The following is a 21,721-nucleotide window of genomic DNA, read 5'->3' on the forward strand; positions in this document are numbered from 1 at the left end:
CAATCAGAGTTTTCTCTCGTTACTACATAGACTCGTCAAATTACACATGCCTATGTGCCTGCTGTGCAGCTATTTTAAATTAAGTTTTTTTTTTATTAGTTCCATCGATCCATCATGTTTCTCAGTAACTCCCACTCTTTCCATTTTTCCTGCCAGAGAACTCATACAGTGACTCAACTTATTATCAACATTAATTGAAGAGTTTCATCTCAAAATACTATGTCCGCTATTAGAAAAAATTGACACAGATTCTTACAAAATGTTTGCAGGCATAATGGTAAATTTGACTATGGAAAATTACTACAGAATATAGTACTATATAGAATATAGTAGCTTATTAACTGACTAAAGACCTTTGATGACAAAATACATTTTAAAGGGTATAATTAGTTGGTTTTTTTAAATGCTGATTCATCAGTAGCAACAATGGGGGAACTTTCTCTTTCAAAATGGTCACATAATATATACCATTTTGGACACACACATACACACACACACACACACACACACACACATTGTGGTCGTGGTGATAGACATGTACGTGCTGGAGAGCCTTGTGTGAAGCAGCTGAAGCATGGCGGCCTCGGCACGGTCTGATATTCTTGTAGGCGTGTACCGAGGGATCAAAGCACAACAGGGTGTGAAAACACTGCAGTGGCCTGCAGACATGTCATGTGACTCTGTTGGACAGTGCCTCCCGTACAGCATGTGACTAAACTGTTGATGGTTTGAAAGGGATTTCCTAATGGTGTGCCTATGAGGACATAACAGCTGATTCTTTAGATGGAGCTCTTCCATGAGGTTTTGTTTTCAACTATTTCCGCCACATCATATTACGGCCTTCCATAAAACAAAGTCCTGTTGCTGTTTCTTTTTCTGATAACAATCTCACTTCAAATCTCAGTTCAGATGGGTATACACATGATTCCCACATTGCATCCCCATTGCCTCATGCTTTGCTATGTATAGCACTTGACAAAGTCCTGTTGTGGCTTAGTCTGGCAGATTGATAGAGGGGCACTGACATCATTGCCAGCTTTGTGTTTACCAACATAATAACTTTTATTATTTTATTATTTTACAATTATGTAACTTTTACCAACATAATTGTGCGCTCTCAATCAGAAATAAAAGGAGGTTTCTAAATTTAAATTGATATAACCTGTCATTAGAACCAGGGTGGTAATGGCCCAGCCCAGGTCTAGGGGACTGTGTTCAGTCTCTAGTCTAGTCGAGTCATGTGTATTTATATAGCCCTTTATCACAAGCATGTCTCAAAGGGCTTTACATGCCATCATGCATCACCAGGTGTGTGTGTGTGTGGAGACAGAGATCAGCCACAGGGCATGACACAGGTTGGACAACTGTAATCTCCACTTCCACTGTGGAAAATATTCACCATCTCCATGGACATCCAAGAAGTCGTGACCTTTCAGCACGAGGCCATGAGCGTTTCGCTCTCAGCTTCTCTTTTCTAAGGTTGTTTGTACAGAAGAGAGAACTCTGTTCAGTCAACAGCACCGACACTAGATGTGCAGCTTTTTGCAGCAAACAACCTCCCAGTCTTCCTGTTTTTGTGAGTTTTAGTGTTACTGGCCATGGGACAACAGAGCAGCTTGCCATCTGTGTTGAAAGCCTTCAGCAAACCATGTTGCCCTTATCTGAGACAGATTTACATGCACATTGTCAGCCAAATTAAATGTTAGTGAATGTTCATTTTTCTGTACAATTAAACAATTTCACCATTTTTGTTTTGAACAGGTGGTCGCTGTAACTACACAACAGGTGCTTGTGTGCTGAATGAGACAGAGTCACTGAAAGCTCTATTGTCCACTGCTGAGGCTGAGGCAGAGAATTAGAGTGGGCAAAATGGACACGTCCTGGTGTGTCATGGGTCTCCTTCAGTAAATGTTGTACCTGTTGATCTAAATGGGCCAACATACCAGCTCCCACCTTACATGGGTGTGTACTGCCGACTGTAAAGTCCTTTTATCTGATGAGAAGGGTGAAAGAATGTTCTGGTGCGTTCGTATCATTTTGTAACATCAGTCGATAAAACATGTCTTGCAAATAATGGGTCTAATCTAATGGACTCAAAGTGGCCTAGCCCTTATTTCATTATGGCTAGAGATTTGAGAAACTAAAGGCTCATTGCTCAACAACTTGTTGGCTGGATCTACTCTTGTTTTTCCAACTGGTAAAATTGTCATGTTGAGTGGGAATTAACCGTTTGATATTGCTGCCTGAGCCGCAAATGAACTCCTGCGATAAATCACTACTATTAAAGTGGCATGGAACACCGGCTGCACTGGAACAGGCTGTACTAATCCAGCTGGGATAGTACAGCCTCGAGATCCAAGATGGTTTGAGTGGTGACGTGTCGACATGGCCTGTGCGCCATGGACTGACAGATAAAGGGGCACAGCAGCAGACAGGGGAGCAGGCAGTTATAATCCTGGTTCCGACCACAGACTATAGTGGGTCTTTCCAGGGCCAGGGCCAACTCAACGTGTTTACAAGACAAGATCAAAAGCACATAAAATATATACCACCTGACAGATCATCTTCTCTGCTCACAAAATAGAAAAAAATAATCAAATGAATCGGATTTGTGGGAGAAATTGAGTGATATGAACACTGAGGGAGCTCTAGCTAGACCTGTTTGGCTCTGTTGTGGAAATCAAGCCGTCAGTGCCGTAGATGTGCTGTGAGGATTTATGGCTGGGGTAGCCTGATGCCAAGTGTACCCCCACACACACACACTGTCATGCAGAGTCGGACAGCAGGTTGTTTTGATGTTTGACAGGTCTCTGTGGAAACTGAACTTGGCTTTGTAAGTCCGTCTGGCCCGCTGTTGAGGCTGTGACATCATCTTCTGGATATTCACACCAGTGTCGGCTCCAAGGAAGCAGAAACAGGAGAAGACTTGACCTCCAAGGACAGCTGTATGCCACCCCCATCACACACACACGCACACACATCTTGCTCACGCACAGCACTACATACCCATGCTGCCCTAAGCCAGTCACATGCGTAGTAAACATAAATGTGTTGTTCTGTAATGACTAATGGGCCAGAGAAGCATTGCATGAGAAGCATCAATATCCTAATTAGACAGAACTTGATGGCAGTCACTAGATAAATTTAGCCTTTTATTCTGCCAGTGTCCTGAAATCCTCAAAACTTAATTTTTCACAAATTTAAAAGACATAGAACAATTGCAATAACTAAATTAATTTCTAAACAAAGAGCAGGTAGAGTAATGGCACACTGGTTGAGATTCCTACTCACTGGAGGTGGAATATGAAACTGTAATTTTAATGATAGGATATTGGAATAAAAATATTGAATATGTAATTTAACAATATTGCTAAAGACTGGTTTCATTGAATTCTACAGGCTGGCAATGTCCATTTGGCACTCCCTTGTTGTACATGAGTTAACAGTCTGTAAAATGTCTGCTGCTCTCAACATCGACCACAACTGCTAAGTGTGCAATGCTAAATCTTTCAACTCAACTCTCCAGTCCTATGGTCTAATTTGTATAGCCTCGCTATAGCCTCGCAGGACCCAACATGATTTACTGGCCGCCTTCTGCTGACAACAGTACCAATACGTTTAAATAACTCTTCCAAGACAAAAAAAAAAGGCTAAGTTGATTAAGTGAAAGCCCCTAAAGGTTATTCCAGTGAGGTGTATCCTTTGTTTATTAATTTGATTAATTCACTAAATAAATAACTAAATCATGTATAATTAAATACTAAAACAATATCCAGAAAAACTCATTCTGCAAGTAGAACTAGATCGCCCTCTAGTGGTACTGATGAGAAATTTGGAAATCTCACAGCACTCACTTTGAGTGTGTAGCCCACAGCCTTTAAATGCTTTTAAGATTGACTTGCAGACTGACTGATGCAATTATTTTCTGACCTTTTGCTATGTAGCAGAATGAACTGCTCAACCATTGTAAACTAGTCATTATTTTAAGATCATGGTGCCTAGTCATGTCCAGTCATTTCTGTTGCTAAAATTAGCAGAAATGACAAGGATCATCCCATTTCTGTGTGTATGCTACATGTAAATATTTGGTACATATTTTGGATACATTTTATTTAAATTGGCAACTTAACACTGAAGTACTCATACAATATAAAAAGTAACAGTCAACCAATGACTGTATCCAGAGTGTTACAATAATGCAATTTACCATTTTAGTCACAGCAAACAACCCACTGAGGCCCACTGAGGCAAATAGCCTCTCCAGTAGGCTATTTTTAATCCCCATGCAATATACATTACTAATCATTGTACATGTTTAGTACAAACTAAACACTAAACAGTACTAGTAAACACTGAAATAGTAATACAATATAAGATGTAAATGGAATTATAAAAGCAATTTCAAAGTTACCATAGTCCCTACAGTAACCAGTATAGAGGTAGATATAGTGGATCGCCTGCCCACCCATACAGTAAGTCTCTGGCCGTCCACTTTAGGCTCCAGTCCAGACAGAGCTACACTATTAGATGGATACCAACACCCATCTAAATTTGTAGTAAGTTATGCCTTAAATAACTGCTATATTACTCATTCAAATCACATTACTTTTTCTTCTTCAGCATGTCCACAACAGACGGAGCCTTGCGCTTTTCACCTTGAAGAAAGAAAAAAAAAGGCTAAGAATAAGGATGGTTTTTCAACATAAATTTTACAACAAAAGAGAACACAAACATCAAAGAAGATACATTTTTGATATCGGTACAACAATTTCTTTCAACACCTTTTGCAGTACCTTTCTTTTTGCTGGGTGATTCAGTGGCGTCTGACGATCTCTTGGCATACGCTATCTTCATCCTCTGGATGTTCTTTTTGCTGATCACCTCATGCTGTACAATGGGATGCGGGTAGTCTTTACCCACAATACATCCTGCTGCCTGCTGGATGCTGTGGGGAGCCTTCCAAGGCTCATAGATATACTGGGCTGGGAACTTCTTCAGGAGAGGAAGGTACTTCCTACAACAAAAGTTTAGAGTTTGGTTGTGAGTCACAAGTTGTGAATTTTTAGTTTCTTTCATTTTTTGTTTCATTATAGCTCTTTAAAAAGAGGCAAAACATGTAATACATGTATCATTCATGATAAATTGAGCTTATGAGAATTACGATCTTACTTGATATAGTCTCCATTTTTGTCTGTCTTCTTCCCGAAGGCGATAGGAGAGTAGACCCTAAAGTACTGGTGGAAAAAGGCACTGGCTGAGAGCCACTGCCAGTTCCCAGCATTCAGAGACCAGTCACCATCCAATAAAAGCTCCTCAAACACCTGTGGGAGCAGCAAACAACATGTTGAAACAGACATTACAAACCCCTTGGTGACAATAAGACCATATGATTTGCTCTGTGAGGAGGATCTCATGCTTAACTAAGATTGCAGTAGAGAGCTGATCTACACACCTTCTGCCCCTCTTCCCAGCTGATCCACAGGTCTCCTCTGGTGAGGAAACAGGCGACAGCATGTCTGGCCAGGTGGTGGATCCAGCCCTCCTGCCGCAACTGAGTCATGATGGCATCAATGAAGGGGAAACCGGTCCGAGCCTTGAAGGAAATATATGATGACAGAAGTTATTTATGATACTCGAAATTATATGCATTACTGGTTTCTCTTAATGAGATTCCTTTCACCTTTCCCATTAAAATTTCTCCTTCTTGGTCTCAATCTCAGTACCTCTCTCCATGCAGCCAGATAGTCTGGGTTCGTGTCCCAGTCCACCTGTGTACACACAGGATTGCCCTCCATCTTGTTAAAGTTGGGGATGCCCACACCAGCCGTGTAGAAGAACTCTCTCCACAGTAACTGGCCGTGCAGGGAAACTGGGGGATCCGAGTGCTTCTTCTGCAAATAACACAGATTTCACAGTTAGGGCTGCATGATTATGGCTACAATGATAACACTCATTATTGTCCTAGATATTGCAATCACAATTATTAAATCACCATTAGGCTTGATGATGTAATTTTGCTGTTCCTTTCTGCCATTTAAATTGACATATTGACTATTTTAAACTGCTTTCTAAATTAAATTAAATGTTTCAATATTGTTGATATGCCAATATTCAACAATTATTAATTGTGGAAATTAAAACTGTGATATACATTTGTACACCATTACATGTGTAGCCCTTTTCACAGTATAGCATACTACTCGCAGATGGGAACAGTTGGACTGTAATGGCGAACTTTAACCCTCACCCCATGGTAGACGTCTGTCAGTCTCCACCAGAAGGTGCGTGCAGACAGGCAGCCAAAGCGGACATACGGACTGAGGACGGTGGTGCTGGGGCTCAAAGAGTTTGGGGATGTCTGGGGCTTCTCAAAATTGCACACCCATCCCTGGATGATGGAAACAGATACAACATAGTGGGACAGCATCAACAACAAGTAAATCAGAAAGAACGTAAATATTACCTTTGTTCTAACAACAACAGGGTTCAATCTAACATGCTTCAGTGCTACTCCTGGATTTTGGTTTCTTCAAAGTAGATTCTCCCTTGAATAGACATCAATGTCTATACAGCTGGTCCATGCCATTTCAATGTTTTTGCATGTCTCATTTTTTAGTAAACTGTATTGTATAACCGTATCTCCCCTGTAACTGAACAGGCACTGTGTGAAGAGGAGCCGCCACCTGACCTGAACTCACTTCATTTGTACTGGTCTCAATGGAGAGTTTCAGTGTCACAAGGCCTTGGTGGTGTTACAAACCCTTCCACCATGCCGTGAAAAAATATGTGCATGAAACCAAAGTACCGTTCTTTTCATATGTTCATCCAGTCTCCTCAGTGCCTCCTGTTCTCCGCCTGGGAACAGCTCCTCTCCCACAGATGCAGTGTCCTGTCCCAGCTCCTCCAGTGTGGGGATCCCATATTTGTTCTCATGCTTCTCTGAATAAGGCGTCTTTACACCTGTGGTACAAGAGATACATTTAAACCAATTTAGACTAAAAACCTTGAAAGAGTATGCAGAGACCGGTAGTCGCTGCTTAAAAAAGTCTGATTTGATAAACTTACTTTGAACTGATTGGTTTTAGTGTACTTCATTTTTTACTTTACTTTTTTGTAAAGCACATTATGGCTATGTTTTGAAACGCAAATAGTATACCATTATTATAAAGACAATATGATAATTCACAGTCATTATCCAGTGAAATTATTGTCATTATCCTGTTTTGTTGTTATTACCTTGCATGTCTTCTATGGTTGGAGCAGGAATTGGTCTTTTAGGGGGACCAAGGCTCTTCACTATCGCCTGCAGACGGTTGTAAGTCAGGGGAGCCTTCCCATTGTTTTCTTCAATTATCCTGTGAAGACAAGACTGATAATCAGTCTTCTCAAATCGTATGATGCAGCACTGGTACATAAACTTGACCAAATACTTCTCCAGTAACAGTTGAGTAAATGGTTGAGGTTAATGAGAACAAAAAAAACAAGGCTCAGAGTTCAAGCTTAGGGCGTGAACAACGTTACATTCAGCCCAACTTGAGTACGGGGGGTCCCACTTTGTGAATCCCCCACTGTGTATACAAGTTTAGCATGAGTGCTGCGTACCTGTCAATGTCATAGAGAGTGTGGGAGATTTTATAGATGACTTCAACTCCATGTTCTTTGGCCAACAGGGTGACCCTCTTATCCCTGCTCAGGCTGTAGGGCTCCGTGTCGTACTCATAGGTCAACTTTGTTACTTTCCACTTAGTGAACAGCTTGGGGAACACATCCTCCGGTTTCCCTCTCACCACAAACAGCCTGAAGGAGGCAAACACAAAGGGCCTATTGCTTCATCTGTTCATGATGCAACAGGCTATATGTTCTGTTACAGAAACATTATAATGAAATTGAGACTTAGCCTTACTGAAATCACTAGAAGCAATGGCACATGTTATAATGTTTTGTTGATAATCTATGAGCCTTTGGTCCTTAGTACTCAATATTTCTGAGGGTAGTCTTTCCTGTTGTACCTGGAGTTGAGCTCCCTGAGGCTGCAGTCCAGGTCTTTGAGGGCTCCGATGAGGAACCTCCAGCGGTTGACACCAACATGGGTGTTATGGATGTAAGGGTCCAGGATGAACACAGGGTAGATCTCCTTACACTCCCTTAGAGCAGCCATCAGTGCTGGGTTGTCATGCAGCCTGAGTCCCTTGCGGAACCAGTGGATACATGTATGGGCCATGCCTGTGTGGTGGGAACACATCAAACACAAACATTATAAATTTAATAGACATAGTGGAAGAAGGTGCACTTTCAGTGAGGTCCTATAGCCCAATGCCAGTGCGTCCCACTGTAAAACACAAAGTACATCATCTGCATGTTCAAAGACAGCGGCAAAGGTGATGATATGGTCTTTCTTTTACAACATATCGAACTGTGCATATACAATAGGCTGGCTAAACCACAAATTCAAAATGATGAATAGGCCATTCTCGGACCTTAAACAATTCAAACTGTTTGAAGTCACTTAGAAAAATACTTATTTTCCAGTGAACAATTTCCTTTAACTCTTGATAAGATGGTTGTCACATCTGTCGGTACCTTTGTTGCAAAGCTAATACGTCCTCCTGGTGTTCATGTTGTTTGGTTAGGTCCATTCATAAAACTGCTTGAAATGGACATGTGTGCACGATATGAGCAATGGCATTGACTCGAATTCCTGTCATATTTCTTAGACATACAAGATGGAACATTTTTGGAGACAATGTGAATTGTGAAGTTGGACCTTCATACAATTAACCAACTAGATAGCGACATAACGTTACTTTCTACCAGATACATGCAGTGCAGCGACGAGGAGTCACATCCTGCAGTTACATGAGGACGATGCACGATTGTAACATTTCAGTTTAGAGCTTACCTTCGAGTTTGTTAACCAAATTCCCCTCGAGTTTCAAGATGTTGTGTTTACTGGAGAATTTTGTTTGATAACCTCCACGTTGTGCGTTACAAAACGTAGGAGGTTCCCTGTTACGTATGCAGCAGCGACCAGCCAACCAGAGGAAAGACGGCGAAACCCTGAGAGACATTCCAGTCCCACCAGTTTGTCATTTGTCCACCAGGTGTCGCTACTGCAAACAAAATTTGGAGTAGACGGTCAAAGCGCTGCCAACCTCTAGTACTGACCCGTACATGACCTACAGCAGTAGTTCTCAACCATGAACAGAGAAAGTAGGTTTTCATACTAACCAAACACTACAGCAGCTGATTCCACTGATTAGTTCTTCCTCTCTGGTTGAAGCTGTGCTTATCTGGTAACAGATAGATCAAACAAATGGAGTAGTTGAGCGTGAGGTCTGAGGTCAGCATGCCTTCCATTTAGTCTCTTGAGCGCAGGTGTGTTTGAGTCCAGTGTTTGGACCCTTGTGGGAGATCAGTAACTTATCATTTGGTGCCTTTCCCACTGTGGTCACTCCATCCTAATAAGACAGATTCTTCAAAGATGATGAATATACAAAAGGGGGGACTGTCATAATCTGGGTCAGGTCTTTTGTCATTGTGCAGAGGACTCAGATCTAGGGTCAGATTTTGGAATTGCAGTGGCAATGTAACATGTTTTTGATCTGATATTGCAAAGATGAATGAATGAATGAATATGTATTTGTCCGTTAGGAAATTTGTTCTGTACAATCATCGGTGGCAAACGACAAACAAAAAGAAAAGAAACATCATCACAAGACAAACAGGACATCACATTAATGTCATAACAGGACACAAAACATACATGATTGGAAATGGGGGGGAAATGGGGAACAGTGGGGAACAGTGATCAGAGTCCGTTGTTGATTAGACCTATGGATGTGGGGATGAATGTTTTATTTGTTCGTGTTGTCCTGTGGAGTGGGGTCCGAAACCTACGTCCTGATGGGAGTAGTTCATATTGGCTGTTGAGTGGATGAGTAGTGTCTTCTATGATCCGGGTTGCCTTGTGTATCGCACGTGATTTGAACAGTGATGTAATGTCCCGGCATTTGATTCTGCAGAGTTTGCTTGAGATATTAATGATTTGTGTTATCTTGTTTTTATTGACGAGTGTTAAGGAACTGAACCAGACGAGGAATCCAAAGGTGAGAATGTTTTCCATGAAGGTTTGGTAAAATCCCCTGTTGTTTTCTCCACACGTGGGACTAGTGTGTAGACATTTACACAATTAAAAAATGAATCAGTAACAAAAATCTTCTCTTATGAGGGTCGCTGGGATAAATCCCTCAGATGGGGGCTATGGACTTAAAGTGTGTCTATTTGGGGGAATGTGACATGAAAAGGTTTGAGAAGCCCTGCCTTTGAGATAAACTGTCAGGTATGGGTATATCCCCCTCAAAGCCAAAAACGTATTGACTATCTGGATATGGAGAGTTACATTTCATAGTAGCCTATTTTAAAGTATTTTTTTTAAGATCGAACAAGACAGGTTCTGGTTTTTATTTCAGCCATTAAATGTAGGGTTTGTTCTAGTAGGGAGAAGAAATGACACAAACCGGCTGAATTCTCTCCAGTAAACCTGTCCCTCCCCGTTGTACAGCATTCAAAACAGCATGTCTGAGCCTCATGCGGCACGACAGCTCATCGTAGCTCGCCGTGATCGTATAGTGGTTAGTACTCTGCGTTGTGGCCGCAGCAACCTCGGTTCGAATCCGAGTCACGGCATTGTGGAACAATGTCACGGCAGATGAGCTGTGTTTTGAATAAACTACAGACAGCTACAGGGGGTACTATTTGGCTGTTCCTGATCTTGTAACAGAACCCGACTCGGGATTTACTTTAGGCGAACGTGCAGCACCCTTACCGCATGGTTGAATCGGCTATTATCTCTATTGCCTGCAGGCCAGGCGGTGCTTATCTTCTGCATAAACATTTGAAAAGGCTTTTAAAGATTCAGACTCATGCCAGTAGTCTCCGATCATCATACCATCGAAAGCAAAGGTGTATGCAGGTTTTCATTCCAACCAAACACTACACCAACTGAGTTTAATGATCAGCACACCCTCAACCAGAGACGGGATCAGTTGGTGTAGTGTTTGGTTGGAATGGAAACCTGCAGACTCGTAGATGATGGGAAAGGGGGATCCGGAGTTTCAGAGAGATTCAATGTGTCAAAGGCAAGATGAAGCTAAATATTCTATATCTAGAATAATGAACTCTTATACGGATATTTTCCCTACTTCAATGCGCTTCCCGTAAAGCGCCACCAGAAGGAGACATATTATAAAGAAACATGATACTTCAAACTCACCGGGGCATGGCGGGAGTTTTTCTCTATTTCTCTATCGTCCTCAGACGTCATCGGAAGTTGAAACCTATTCGTGACAAAATGTTCTCAGAAAAGATGAACAGGCGCAATTTGATTAAGATGGGCAGCGCCACAAGCTGGCGTTTGCTTGTGGCTGGAAGGTTGCCAACATGAATGCCGGCTGGGAAATGTGGGTGGAGAAAGTGCATGAGTACCGCTCTCCTCTCCCTGAACCCACGAGCAAGGCATTTATCTCTCAGCTGGTCCAGTGAAGCTGCTCAGTGGCCAACAGTAGAAGACTGTGCAGGATGTCAGGTGTGAATGTAACAACTTGGATGTAGTGCTGGAAAACAGCATGGTGCTCTGACAAATAAAGGTTAAAAACATACAAATCTGGCAAAGATACACACCTACTACTCGCGGATGTGCCTTGCCTTGGTGCATTAATTTACGTGAGGCGCGTGAGGGGAATCCTGTAGCCTATATAGGATGGAAACAATGTTTCTCTTTACCGCTTTGCGTAGCCTACACAATACCATTAATCTACAAGGAGTATTTGCTGTAGTCGTGCTGACTGAGAGAGAGAGAGAGAGATCAACCTGTGGATGATGGAATGATGGTATCTCTTGCTGCCTTCAGGGGCTGTGGGAAATATCGCGATTACCTGACGAGCGCATGAACGACCCAACAAAGTAGTAACAATGGTAAGGTTAATGTGATAATATAATGGCTGTATATTTCTAATTTTACGACTTGTTTAACTTGTTGTCAAATAATAAAATGTACACCAAAATACACATCATTGGTTAACAGCTAACAAAAAGAAAAAATAAATTACATGACCATTGTACATTTTCTCTACTTCATGGCTATTTACTGAATGTCGGAGCTTATTTCGAAGTCTCTGAAGGCAGCATCTCCTTCATGGCTCGCCATTGGCTGACAGCCCCGCCATTCAACCCCTGCTCCGCCCAGCAGCATTGAGAGCGGCAACGACGAGGAGGGGGGTAAAGGTATGGTGATGAGGGGAACAGAGTAGCTGGAGCAGAGCAGAGCAGCGGCAGTAGCGCTCTTCTCACTCCTCGCTGACTGAAGAAACGCAGCGTGGTATTCCAGCCAGCGAGCTGTCTGTGCGAGCACACACACTTGCACAGCCACACTGGTAAAACGATGCACCACCACCGCCACCACCTCTCCACACTGTCGTTGCTGCTAGTCAGGTGTTGGACCAAAGACCAAGGACGCCGTTAACGTGACAACATCTAAACTTGTCTGTATGTGCTGTGCGCCGTTCTTCCTGGTCCCGTACGCAGACGAACGAGAAGATGCTGAGCCGATTGATGAGTGGCAGCATCAGGAGTCTAGACAGGGAATGCGACTGTACTGTGAGATTGCTGGACGATTCGGAGTACACCTGCACGATTCAGGTCAGTGGGGACAAACATTTCCTATTTATGAAATTAACCTGGTAACCTATATTTGCGCAGGATGTTTTATTGCCATGTAACAAGCGGGTGACGAGCAGGTAAAATTGCGCTTCCCTACACATTTACCCCCCCCCCCCCCCCAATTTATTACCAACGCATAGAGAGTGTCCTAATTAATATGAGAGGTGTCATCTCCCTAAACTCCCCCCTCTAATGGTCTACCACCTATGTGCATGTTGTTGCTGTGTGTTTATGATATAAGGCCTCTGTCATCATGAGGCTGCAGACCTGATGTTGCTTTCGTCACAGACATTACCTGTGTGGACATCCCATGACTGCATTTGGTGTGAGGCACGCACCTGCATTGCGTATCAAATTCAGTGGTTACCCAAAAGCAATTTTCCATATTCCATTGGAAGGTGTGCAGTGTGGAAAAAAACACTCTATACTGACAGTTTTTAATCTGTATAAACTGTTGCCATTCTGCAGCTTCACAGGCTTTACATGCATACGAATGCCTTAGAAAACTAATCTTGATAATCTGATCTTGAATGATGCATTCCAGTCAAGGGCTCAGCTAGGATTTCCGGATCCTCTGGCTAGGTGAGACAGAGGCACAGCAGAAGCACCAGAGCTAATTTAGTTCATATTTAACCAGGGGAAAATGTTGTTTACCCAGAGTCTACAGTTAGGCTAAATAGGGGGAACATGTTTGTGTTAACAAGGTACAGTAGATGTCCTCTCCTTGCCCTTCAGTTTGACCATGGGTGTGACCAAGGAGTGTCAGTGTGCTGTCGTGGAAAAACCTTGTAACTCCAATTTTTGTGATTTTCATGTTTTTATTTGAACCAAAGGTTTACATGTTCCTTAGATCAATTTCCGTGATACTAGGGCCTATTAAATTAATTTACAACTGTTGATAAGGTTTTGTGGTTGTCAGTCTTAAAATAAGGCTGTTTTTCTCAATTCCTGAAAAGCTCCATGGGGGTGGGAGGGGTCCCTCTGCCTAATATAGCTTGCTTTCTCTTTGGCATCTTGACTGATGAGTAGCCAGCCAAAATTTGTTTTACCAATCGTGCTGAACCACAGTGTGCAAAGCTTAAAAAAAGCAAAATACTGTTTTTCTGCTGTGCAGTATAAAGCACATGACTTAATACATAACAGCACCACTCTTGCATGGCCTTGCCAAAAATAACTGAAGTCATTAGCGAAGTAAGAGGAAACAAATTGAGGATAACCTTCGGAATACATTCATTAAAACTGAGAAATGAAAATAGTAGGCTTTAAAACAAAGTCAAAAGTAAAGATATGGGAAGGAGCACTGCATAGGGTCTTTATTGTAGACTGGACAGATGCTCTTTGGATATAGCTAACAGCTTAGTCGATTGAGCCAATGTGTAGGAAGTCTGTGAAATTCTACATGAAGATCTAGTAAAAACCGTGTAGTTTCCTGTAGAAAAACCTCCAAGGCACTCTGTCTGTCTGGCAAGAATAGATTAAAACATTGCAACTAGTCTGGTCCTCGCCAGGGAACAATACACAGCAAAGGACAAAGGTATATGGATATATTTGAGTATTACATTACTATATTCATGTAGACCAGTGTTTCTTGAAAGGCGTTCCATGCATTCATTACCCTGGTACTAACAATTAATTTGTCACTCACTCACTCACTTGCTCACTCACTCCCAATTTCTCCCAGGTCAGACTTCTTAAAAGTATTTGTCTTTATTTCTTGTTCTTTGAGTTGTCTCAAAAATCAATTGTTATATTGACAGTGAGGGAGGGAGAGACATGACTAGAGTCAATAAACAGACCGTGTGTTTATGAGGGAGAGAGCAGAAGAGGGTGAGAGCAAGCGATGGGGATTAGTGTGTATTACCTCCTTTGTAGATCAAGTGTGTGTGTGTGCATGTGCGGTCTTTTGTGTGGGTGCGTCAGTAAGAAGTCTGGTTGTGTGCATCAGCTAACCTGGTCGTTTGAGTTGCTGGAGTTGCTTTTTGATGCTTGTTACTCTGAGGGATTCTTTCGCTGCTGAATTAGGGATGACAACACACAAAGACCATCACCACCTGCTCGTTTCTTGGATCTGACGGCAAAGCCGAGGCAAGCCTTTCAACGTCTGACTAACAACTTAAAGTGGCAGTGCTCTGGGGACAGATGAAATGGTGATTTTACATCAGCCTTTCATTATTTCTCCTCATCCTGTCAGTAACTAAAAAAAAAAACCCCAACAAGTGGGAGGCCCATAATTGTTCATCAGATATCACACAGGTAATGATGATGCTTTTAAACGTAATTTGTGTAGGATTACACTGTCAAATGAATTGTGGTTGTGAACATCGGCGCTATGTTCAGTAGCCGCTGTTTTTTGTCTTTTGGCATCTTTCATCATTTCCACTCCCACGGGCTTTTGATGAAGCACAACTCCAAAACTGGTCTCAATGGAAGCAGAAATCAGATCATCGGGGCTATTGTTTGCAACAACAATAGTCACATATTTGCTGGCATTAAAATGTGTAACAACTTTTAGAGAGAGATGTTAATAAGAATGTCTTACACATCTGCCAAAAGGACATGGTAATGACTGGTACTGGAGCGTGACAACATTGTTGGCTCACAGCAGATGAGAGCGGATGGCTGTTCTCATTTCCTGGCTCACCTTGGAGATGTGGCCCAGAATAAAGGGCCCTCATGGGGCTCGGCAAGGGTCACACCTCCCATTTAGCTCGATTAGCCTACACCTGGAACCACCGCTGCTGCATGTTGTACTGAATTCACATCATAGGGGAAGGGAGATAGATACGACCGCCCTACTTGGGGGAAAAAAGTGCAGTGTGAAGGCGGTGTGGAGTGGGATGAGAAGGGTCACTGGCTATAGGCAGCCAGAAGGGGATCAAAGACAACATGTTAAACATGTTTTTCAAAAGGTTGGACACCTCTCCACCTTTCAGCATGGCAGGACGGCCTAATAGGACCCCACTTACCACGACCCATCCACCTCACACTCATGCTGTCCGCTTCTTCCCCTCTGTCCACTTCTTCTCCTCCCTTACTGACAAAAATGTGGCTGAGTACACCATGGCCCTGGAAGCATGATGAGAAACATGATTTGATTTCTCCAGTGCTCAGAGAGAAGCTTGGATTGATGCAGGTGGACTGTGATGACTCACATGGACGACACCATGGTTTCCTGGATTACGGACTATCTAACAGATAGGCCACGTTTTGTCCACCTCTGCAGCAGTGTGTCGGACATGCTGCAGAGTGGCAGGAGGACAGCTTTCTTGTTCACAGCCTACACCTCTGACTTCAGATTCCACTCTGGGTCAGGCCCCCTCCAGACCTTCTCTGATGAGTCCTCTATTGTGGGATGTATCAGTGAGAGCAAGGACAAGCATAGGAGTCTGGCGGGGAGCTTTGTTGGGCGGTGCAAGGAGAACCATCTGCAGCTCAATGTCAGTAAGACAAAGGAGCTAGTAGTGGATTTCCAACTGAGCAAGAAGCCACTGATACCACCGTCCAGGATGAGGTGATGGAGGTGGTGCAGTCCTATAAGTACATGGGGGTGCATATCAAAAATAAACTGGACTGGTCTGACAACATGGAGGCACTGTACAAGAACAGGCAGAGTAGGGGAGAAGTGGGAGGCAGGCAAGATAAACAAACTGATGAAAAAGGCTGGCTCTGTTGTTGGGGTGAGGCTTAACACCCAGGAGGCAGTAGCAGAGAGGGGGATGAGGACTAAACTGAACTCTATCCTAGGCAGCACCTCTCATCCTCTCCATGGTGAGCTGATGCAGTGACAGAGCACCTTCAGCCACCACCTCGTCCCCCCAAGGTGCAACACACAGTATCTTAAGCCTAGGTCACACTAGATGAGTTTTACGCTGATTCTAAGTCCACCTGGACCATCCTGACCATCGGGGGGAGTGGAGGCTGGTTTTTCATGCTTTTTTAAAACATGTTTGATTTTGTCAGGCCAAAGTCTGGTCAGGCTCACCAATGCTTAAATCTGAGAGTGACACTGGCAACAGCCAATGGGAGTTTACATCAGCAAGATTCCCAACTCCACTTGCTCCACTTTTGATAAGCTGCAAAACAATGTTATTTGGAGGAATAAATCATGTATAAAATGGCAACGTGCCTGGATCAGTCCACATAAATATGCAGTTGCAAATTAAGTTAAATAAGTCTTTGTAATTGTATCTATATTTTGTAATTATACCTATTTTAATTGTACTTCTTTTGTAACAGTTAACTGCTCTGAACTAATGGGAAAAAGCTTTTGAATGACAGAATCGGATAGTGTGTGATTCCTCGTCTTCATGTGTGAAATCGGGAAAAGATGGTCCATCTTTTCCCGACACGTTGTGTGAACAGTTTTTCGAGTGGGCGGCAAGCGGACCAGTCGTTTAGTCTGAACTGCCCTCGTTGGGCAAGATTTGAGCAGTCTTCAGGTGCTCTTTTGTGCCAACAGCCATCAGACTCTACAATGTGTCTTGTTCAAACGGTCCCAGCCTCAGCCAACTAGGAGGGTGCTGAGGCTGGGTGCCTGCATTGTCCATACAAATGATCCAGGACTGCTTTTTGCATTCATATACTGTGGACTAATCTGTACAACATCTGCTTGCACTGTTTCTAATCTGTACATGTCTTCTGGACATTTTTTGTCTGTACATATGCTGCCTTCATCTATAAATATGTTCCGATACTGGGAACAAACAACAGTGCACATTGTCAGTTTTCAGTACATATGACACCTTCATCTATAGAGTTTTTGATAAGGTGAATAGTGTGTAATGCACATATCCAGATCTGCACCTTCTGTAGACCTGTTAATGTGAATACTTTTGCACATCCTGTATAGGCTGAAATTTCACTTTGTTTTACTTCATATTCTCATTTTGATTTAATTTATGTCTTAAATATATTGATATATATCTGTATTTATTTCATACTGCATTCATTTTTTTCTTTTTTTTCTTTGTCTTGATAAGGTCTATTGCTGTTATTTTGCACAACCTCTTAATGCTGGAATCCATACTTTTTGAAACTGAATATATTTAAGTATGAAAAAATATATACTGTATACTGTAGACATTTCAAATGAATGATTTTCACCACATAAGTAATTTTATGATTGATCATATCTTTTATATACCATGACAGGACACAACTATTTGCTGGAATTTTTTATTTTGTGTTATATAGTGTTTCATTTCGCTGTAAAATATAATCTCAAATGTATCATTCACTAAGTGCATGTGAAAAGGCTGCTCATGAGAAATAAAAGTCTACAGAAAACTTCAATCCTCGTGGACGGCCTCAGACAAATTTGAACATGTGAGCACTGTCTTTGCACTCATCGTTTGAACCGTCAGGTGGTTGCAGTGTGCCCATAGGACGTGAATGCAGCATCACTGCAGCTGTCCATTTCTCTTTCACAAAATGGATGAAAAGATGAAATTTCAGGGATCGGTAGAGTATCACAAAAGGAATAAAAGAATGGACCTCCATTATAGCCCTTTTAGCAGCATACCAAAATGACTGCTCATCTTCACCCTAGAGCTACACTTAACAATATATGAGGATGGAGGACATTCACAGGCCTGACAAGCATTTCTTAGGGCATTGTAGCTGGGCAGCAGTGCTCTCAAATGGGAGTGAAATACAGAGGGGCTTAAGAGAGAGCAAGAGGGAGAAGTTGGAAGAGAAGATACTATAGATTTAATGAGCGGGAGAGAGGCCCAATCAGACGGAGAGATTTGAACCTTTTTTAGCTTGGGGCTTTACTCCTTGTGTGTCCTTTGCATTGATGCTTTCTAGTTGTGCTGTATATGTCAGGAGATCAGGCTTTCATTTACAGTATTTTTGTCTGCAGTTTGGGTTTAGCCATAGGCCATTTACCATAGAATCCTGGCTATATTGAGTGATATACAGGAGCAGAATGCCTCTCACTATCAAAATCAATACAGTGTGATTAAAAAACAAAGGGAAAATCCAGGGATTATTTAGATCCAGAGTTTGTTTGGATGGGTTTGAATTGTGTAATCATGAATTGTGATTGTGGTTTAACATCAAGAACTAGAAATTGCAGTTAATCAGCAGTGTCTCATGCCAGGCACTGGAGAATAGTAGAATAAACTCCATCCAATGAACTCTAATGGGTTCGTTAAAGGACTGTAGGCTATTGGACTCAAATCAGCCTTCATAGCATGAGATATAAAATGTAGGCCACATAATAAATGTAATATGGCTGATTGAGTAAAACTTACATTACAAATAAAACCTATAGTTCAGTTTTGTTGGAGGCATATAGGCCATTTGATCTAAATTAATATTCCTACTGTGAGCCAAAAGATATATTGTGTATCAGAGAATGAAAACAAGATGAATGATAGAATAGCACTGATCCAGAGAGACATACCTCATCACTAAGAGTAAGTGGTTTAGTCACCTGGCACAGCCCAAGATCCTCTATAGCCCACTAATGAAATTAGGGCTGTTCCTTTGAAGCCAAATGCAGAACTTGGAAGGAGCTCCTCTTGTTTTGCATTGTGAATGCATTATTGAAATAGGTTGCTCTTGTCTCCTAAGTGGTCTCTCTGCACTCATTGTTTTCTGCTTGGGTGTGCACTGCTAAAATTGGAATAGAGGTTGTAACATATTTTGTTTTCATAGAGACATGCAAGTCTGGTCTTGCTGGTGTTGTCTTCGCCTCACTGGTTTCAGACTAAAATAATAATAGCTAAAGATAGCAATAGTTTATCCCTAAATCAGACAATAAACAAATTCATTGAACGTTTGCCCAAACCAGACCTGGGCCAAATAGTAATTTGCAAATGCCTTTTATGGTTTGTTTTGATCCAGAAGGGTGGGGTTTGCTACACTGGACAACACAATGAGTGCCAGAACATTTACATAATCACAGGAAAGTGTTTGAAAGTCAATTTAGTATGCTTGTCTGTGATTGGCATCTATTGTAATTGTCCTGATGCAGTTAACTGCAGCTATCCTTGATTTATCCTTGATATATTACAATGCATTTCAGTTGTTTGACTTGGTCCCAGGGTTTTCAATATATCATCTGTCAGTTACAGGCAAAATTAAAGAATGGTTTTTCACAGATGCTTAGATCTTTTATGCCTTTGTGGCTCACCTTCAGTCAAAATAACCAGTGTTTTATGACAAATGTGGGGAAGTGATAGCCTAAAAGTTTGAGACCCGGCCCTGTGACCATAAGGGAGCTGGTTCGAAACCTGAGCCAGCTGGGAAATGAATGAATGCTCTCCTTTGCTAGACAACTGGTGTCAAAACGCCTTCGATCAAGGCACCTAATCCCAGTGGATCTGCTCGGTGGCCAGTAACCCAAGACTGGTTGTATTGGGAAGCTCCCAGGTGTAGGCTAATGGAGCTAAATGGGAAATATTTTTAAAGGTGCTATGTTTAGCATTTTTAAACATCTACTGTATATATTATTGTCAGAAACAGTGCAATACGTTAGTGTAATTGCTGAAAATAAATGAGACCATGGTCGAGACGATTGGTATCCTGTATCTCACACCAGTGATATTGTTAGTGCTGGTGTTTCTCAAATGAAGACCCCATTGTTTCCTGTCACAAAGAGGATGTTGAGACTTGACCTTTACTGTGAGATCCGATCCGATGGCACACAATGTAAAATGCAGTGTGGAGGCCGACAGAGGCTGCCAATCTACTCAGCTTTTTTGTCTTTTTTGTTTACTGTAATTATACGAATGTCTCAAAATCAATGTGGTCATGATTTGTTGATGTTAAAATGCTACACATAGCACTTTTAACTGTATGAATGTGAAGCAGGGTGGTGCTAAAACAAAGATCGTGCCTGCTCAGTCAACCTTCGCCAAATAAATAAAGGTTTAAAAATATATATGTAAATAACGTTGGATAGGAACATGAATATGAATTTCACCTGACGTCCAAACGTTTAGCCTGTGGATCAGAAGCATGGGATTCAGGCAGAGCTTTTTGCCCATAATAATCCATAGACTGGGAATGCTGGTCCCCTAAGTAGATTTATTTCTAACCGCTCAAGGCTTAATATAGAATAAAAGTAGGATGTGCTTTAGACAGGGCTCCTGCTTATCAGCCTCGCTGCCAGCTATGTGCCGCCCTGCTGAAATCTGTGAGAGAGACATGTCTTCCTGATTTGAAGGCGCCCTGCTAAATAACATGTTAATCCATAATGTGGAGAAATGGTGAGATAAGCCCTCAAGGCTTTGGTGTGCTCTCAGATTAGGACACTCGGCTGTTGGCCATGACAGTAATATCTACGATTCCAGTGATGTCAGTGCCTCAACTCCACTCACCCCGTTGATTGTCATTTTATTCTGCACACACACACTCAGTGGTCTGAGATTATAACCAACTGATTAAAGTAGCTTTCATTATTCGGTAGTAACTTCAGGTTTCTTTTGTTCTTTCAAGCTGCATCTGAATTCAAATGCTTTTCCCTTAATGCTATAGGCCCATATAAACCAAGACATTATATTGGCTGCTTCATGGTAATGAGCAATCAGTTATTTTGGGGGATTATTTTCATCTGACACAATACCAATTAGTGATTAATTAGTGCAGCTGATTACATTGTATTTTTTTGATGACAAAATGACTATTCCAAAGCTTATTACACAGTGGATTTACTTACATATTTAGTTTTGTATTATATACATTTAACATAAACAATGTGTTTGAAATAATGTGCTTTAATAGTCAGCTTTGCAACTTTAGTCTTTCATTTAACCTCATGAATGTTCCATAAAGGTAAATGATTCATAAACAATACAAAATACAACGACTTCAAATAGTTGCAGGGATACACCTGAGCTGTCTGGCTCATTGTATGTAGGAGTAAAAGAATGAATACCCCATTTGTGGGGAAAATGAGAATTTTGACAAACAAACACAAAGGTTGCGAATCAGTCGGTCATTGCAGTGCTCCATTATACTTTCCCACTGTACTCTTCTCCATTGTACTACATGG

General features: G+C 41.9%; 1 protein-coding gene and 1 non-coding gene across 2 annotated transcripts; one reads left to right on the forward strand and one right to left on the reverse strand.

Annotated features, from left to right (window-relative positions):
- Positions 1-4,201: 4,201 nt before the first annotated feature.
- On the reverse strand, positions 4,202-8,221 carry cry5 (cryptochrome circadian regulator 5). Its single transcript, XM_071541240.1, has 10 exons — positions 8,010-8,221; positions 7,603-7,797; positions 7,237-7,355; positions 6,806-6,960; positions 6,242-6,388; positions 5,724-5,888; positions 5,453-5,593; positions 5,170-5,321; positions 4,794-5,014; positions 4,202-4,655 (listed from the first exon to the last, which is right to left on the reverse strand). Exons 1-10 carry the CDS (start codon positions 8,219-8,221, stop codon positions 4,603-4,605), a joined length of 1,560 nt encoding a protein of 519 aa, XP_071397341.1. The 3' UTR covers positions 4,202-4,602.
- A 2,393-nt stretch (positions 8,222-10,614) lies between these two features.
- On the forward strand, positions 10,615-10,686 carry trnah-gug (transfer RNA histidin (anticodon GUG)). Its single transcript has one exon. It is a non-coding gene; the product is annotated as a tRNA-His (tRNA).
- Positions 10,687-21,721: the final 11,035 nt, after the last annotated feature.

Source organism: Centroberyx affinis, unplaced genomic scaffold (genome assembly GCF_046629955.1).
Source record: "Centroberyx affinis isolate AG114_WGS23_722 - 3 ecotype Tasmania unplaced genomic scaffold, CSIRO-AGI_Caff_v1 ptg003839l_1, whole genome shotgun sequence".
Lineage (NCBI taxonomy): Eukaryota > Metazoa > Chordata > Actinopteri > Beryciformes > Berycidae > Centroberyx > Centroberyx affinis.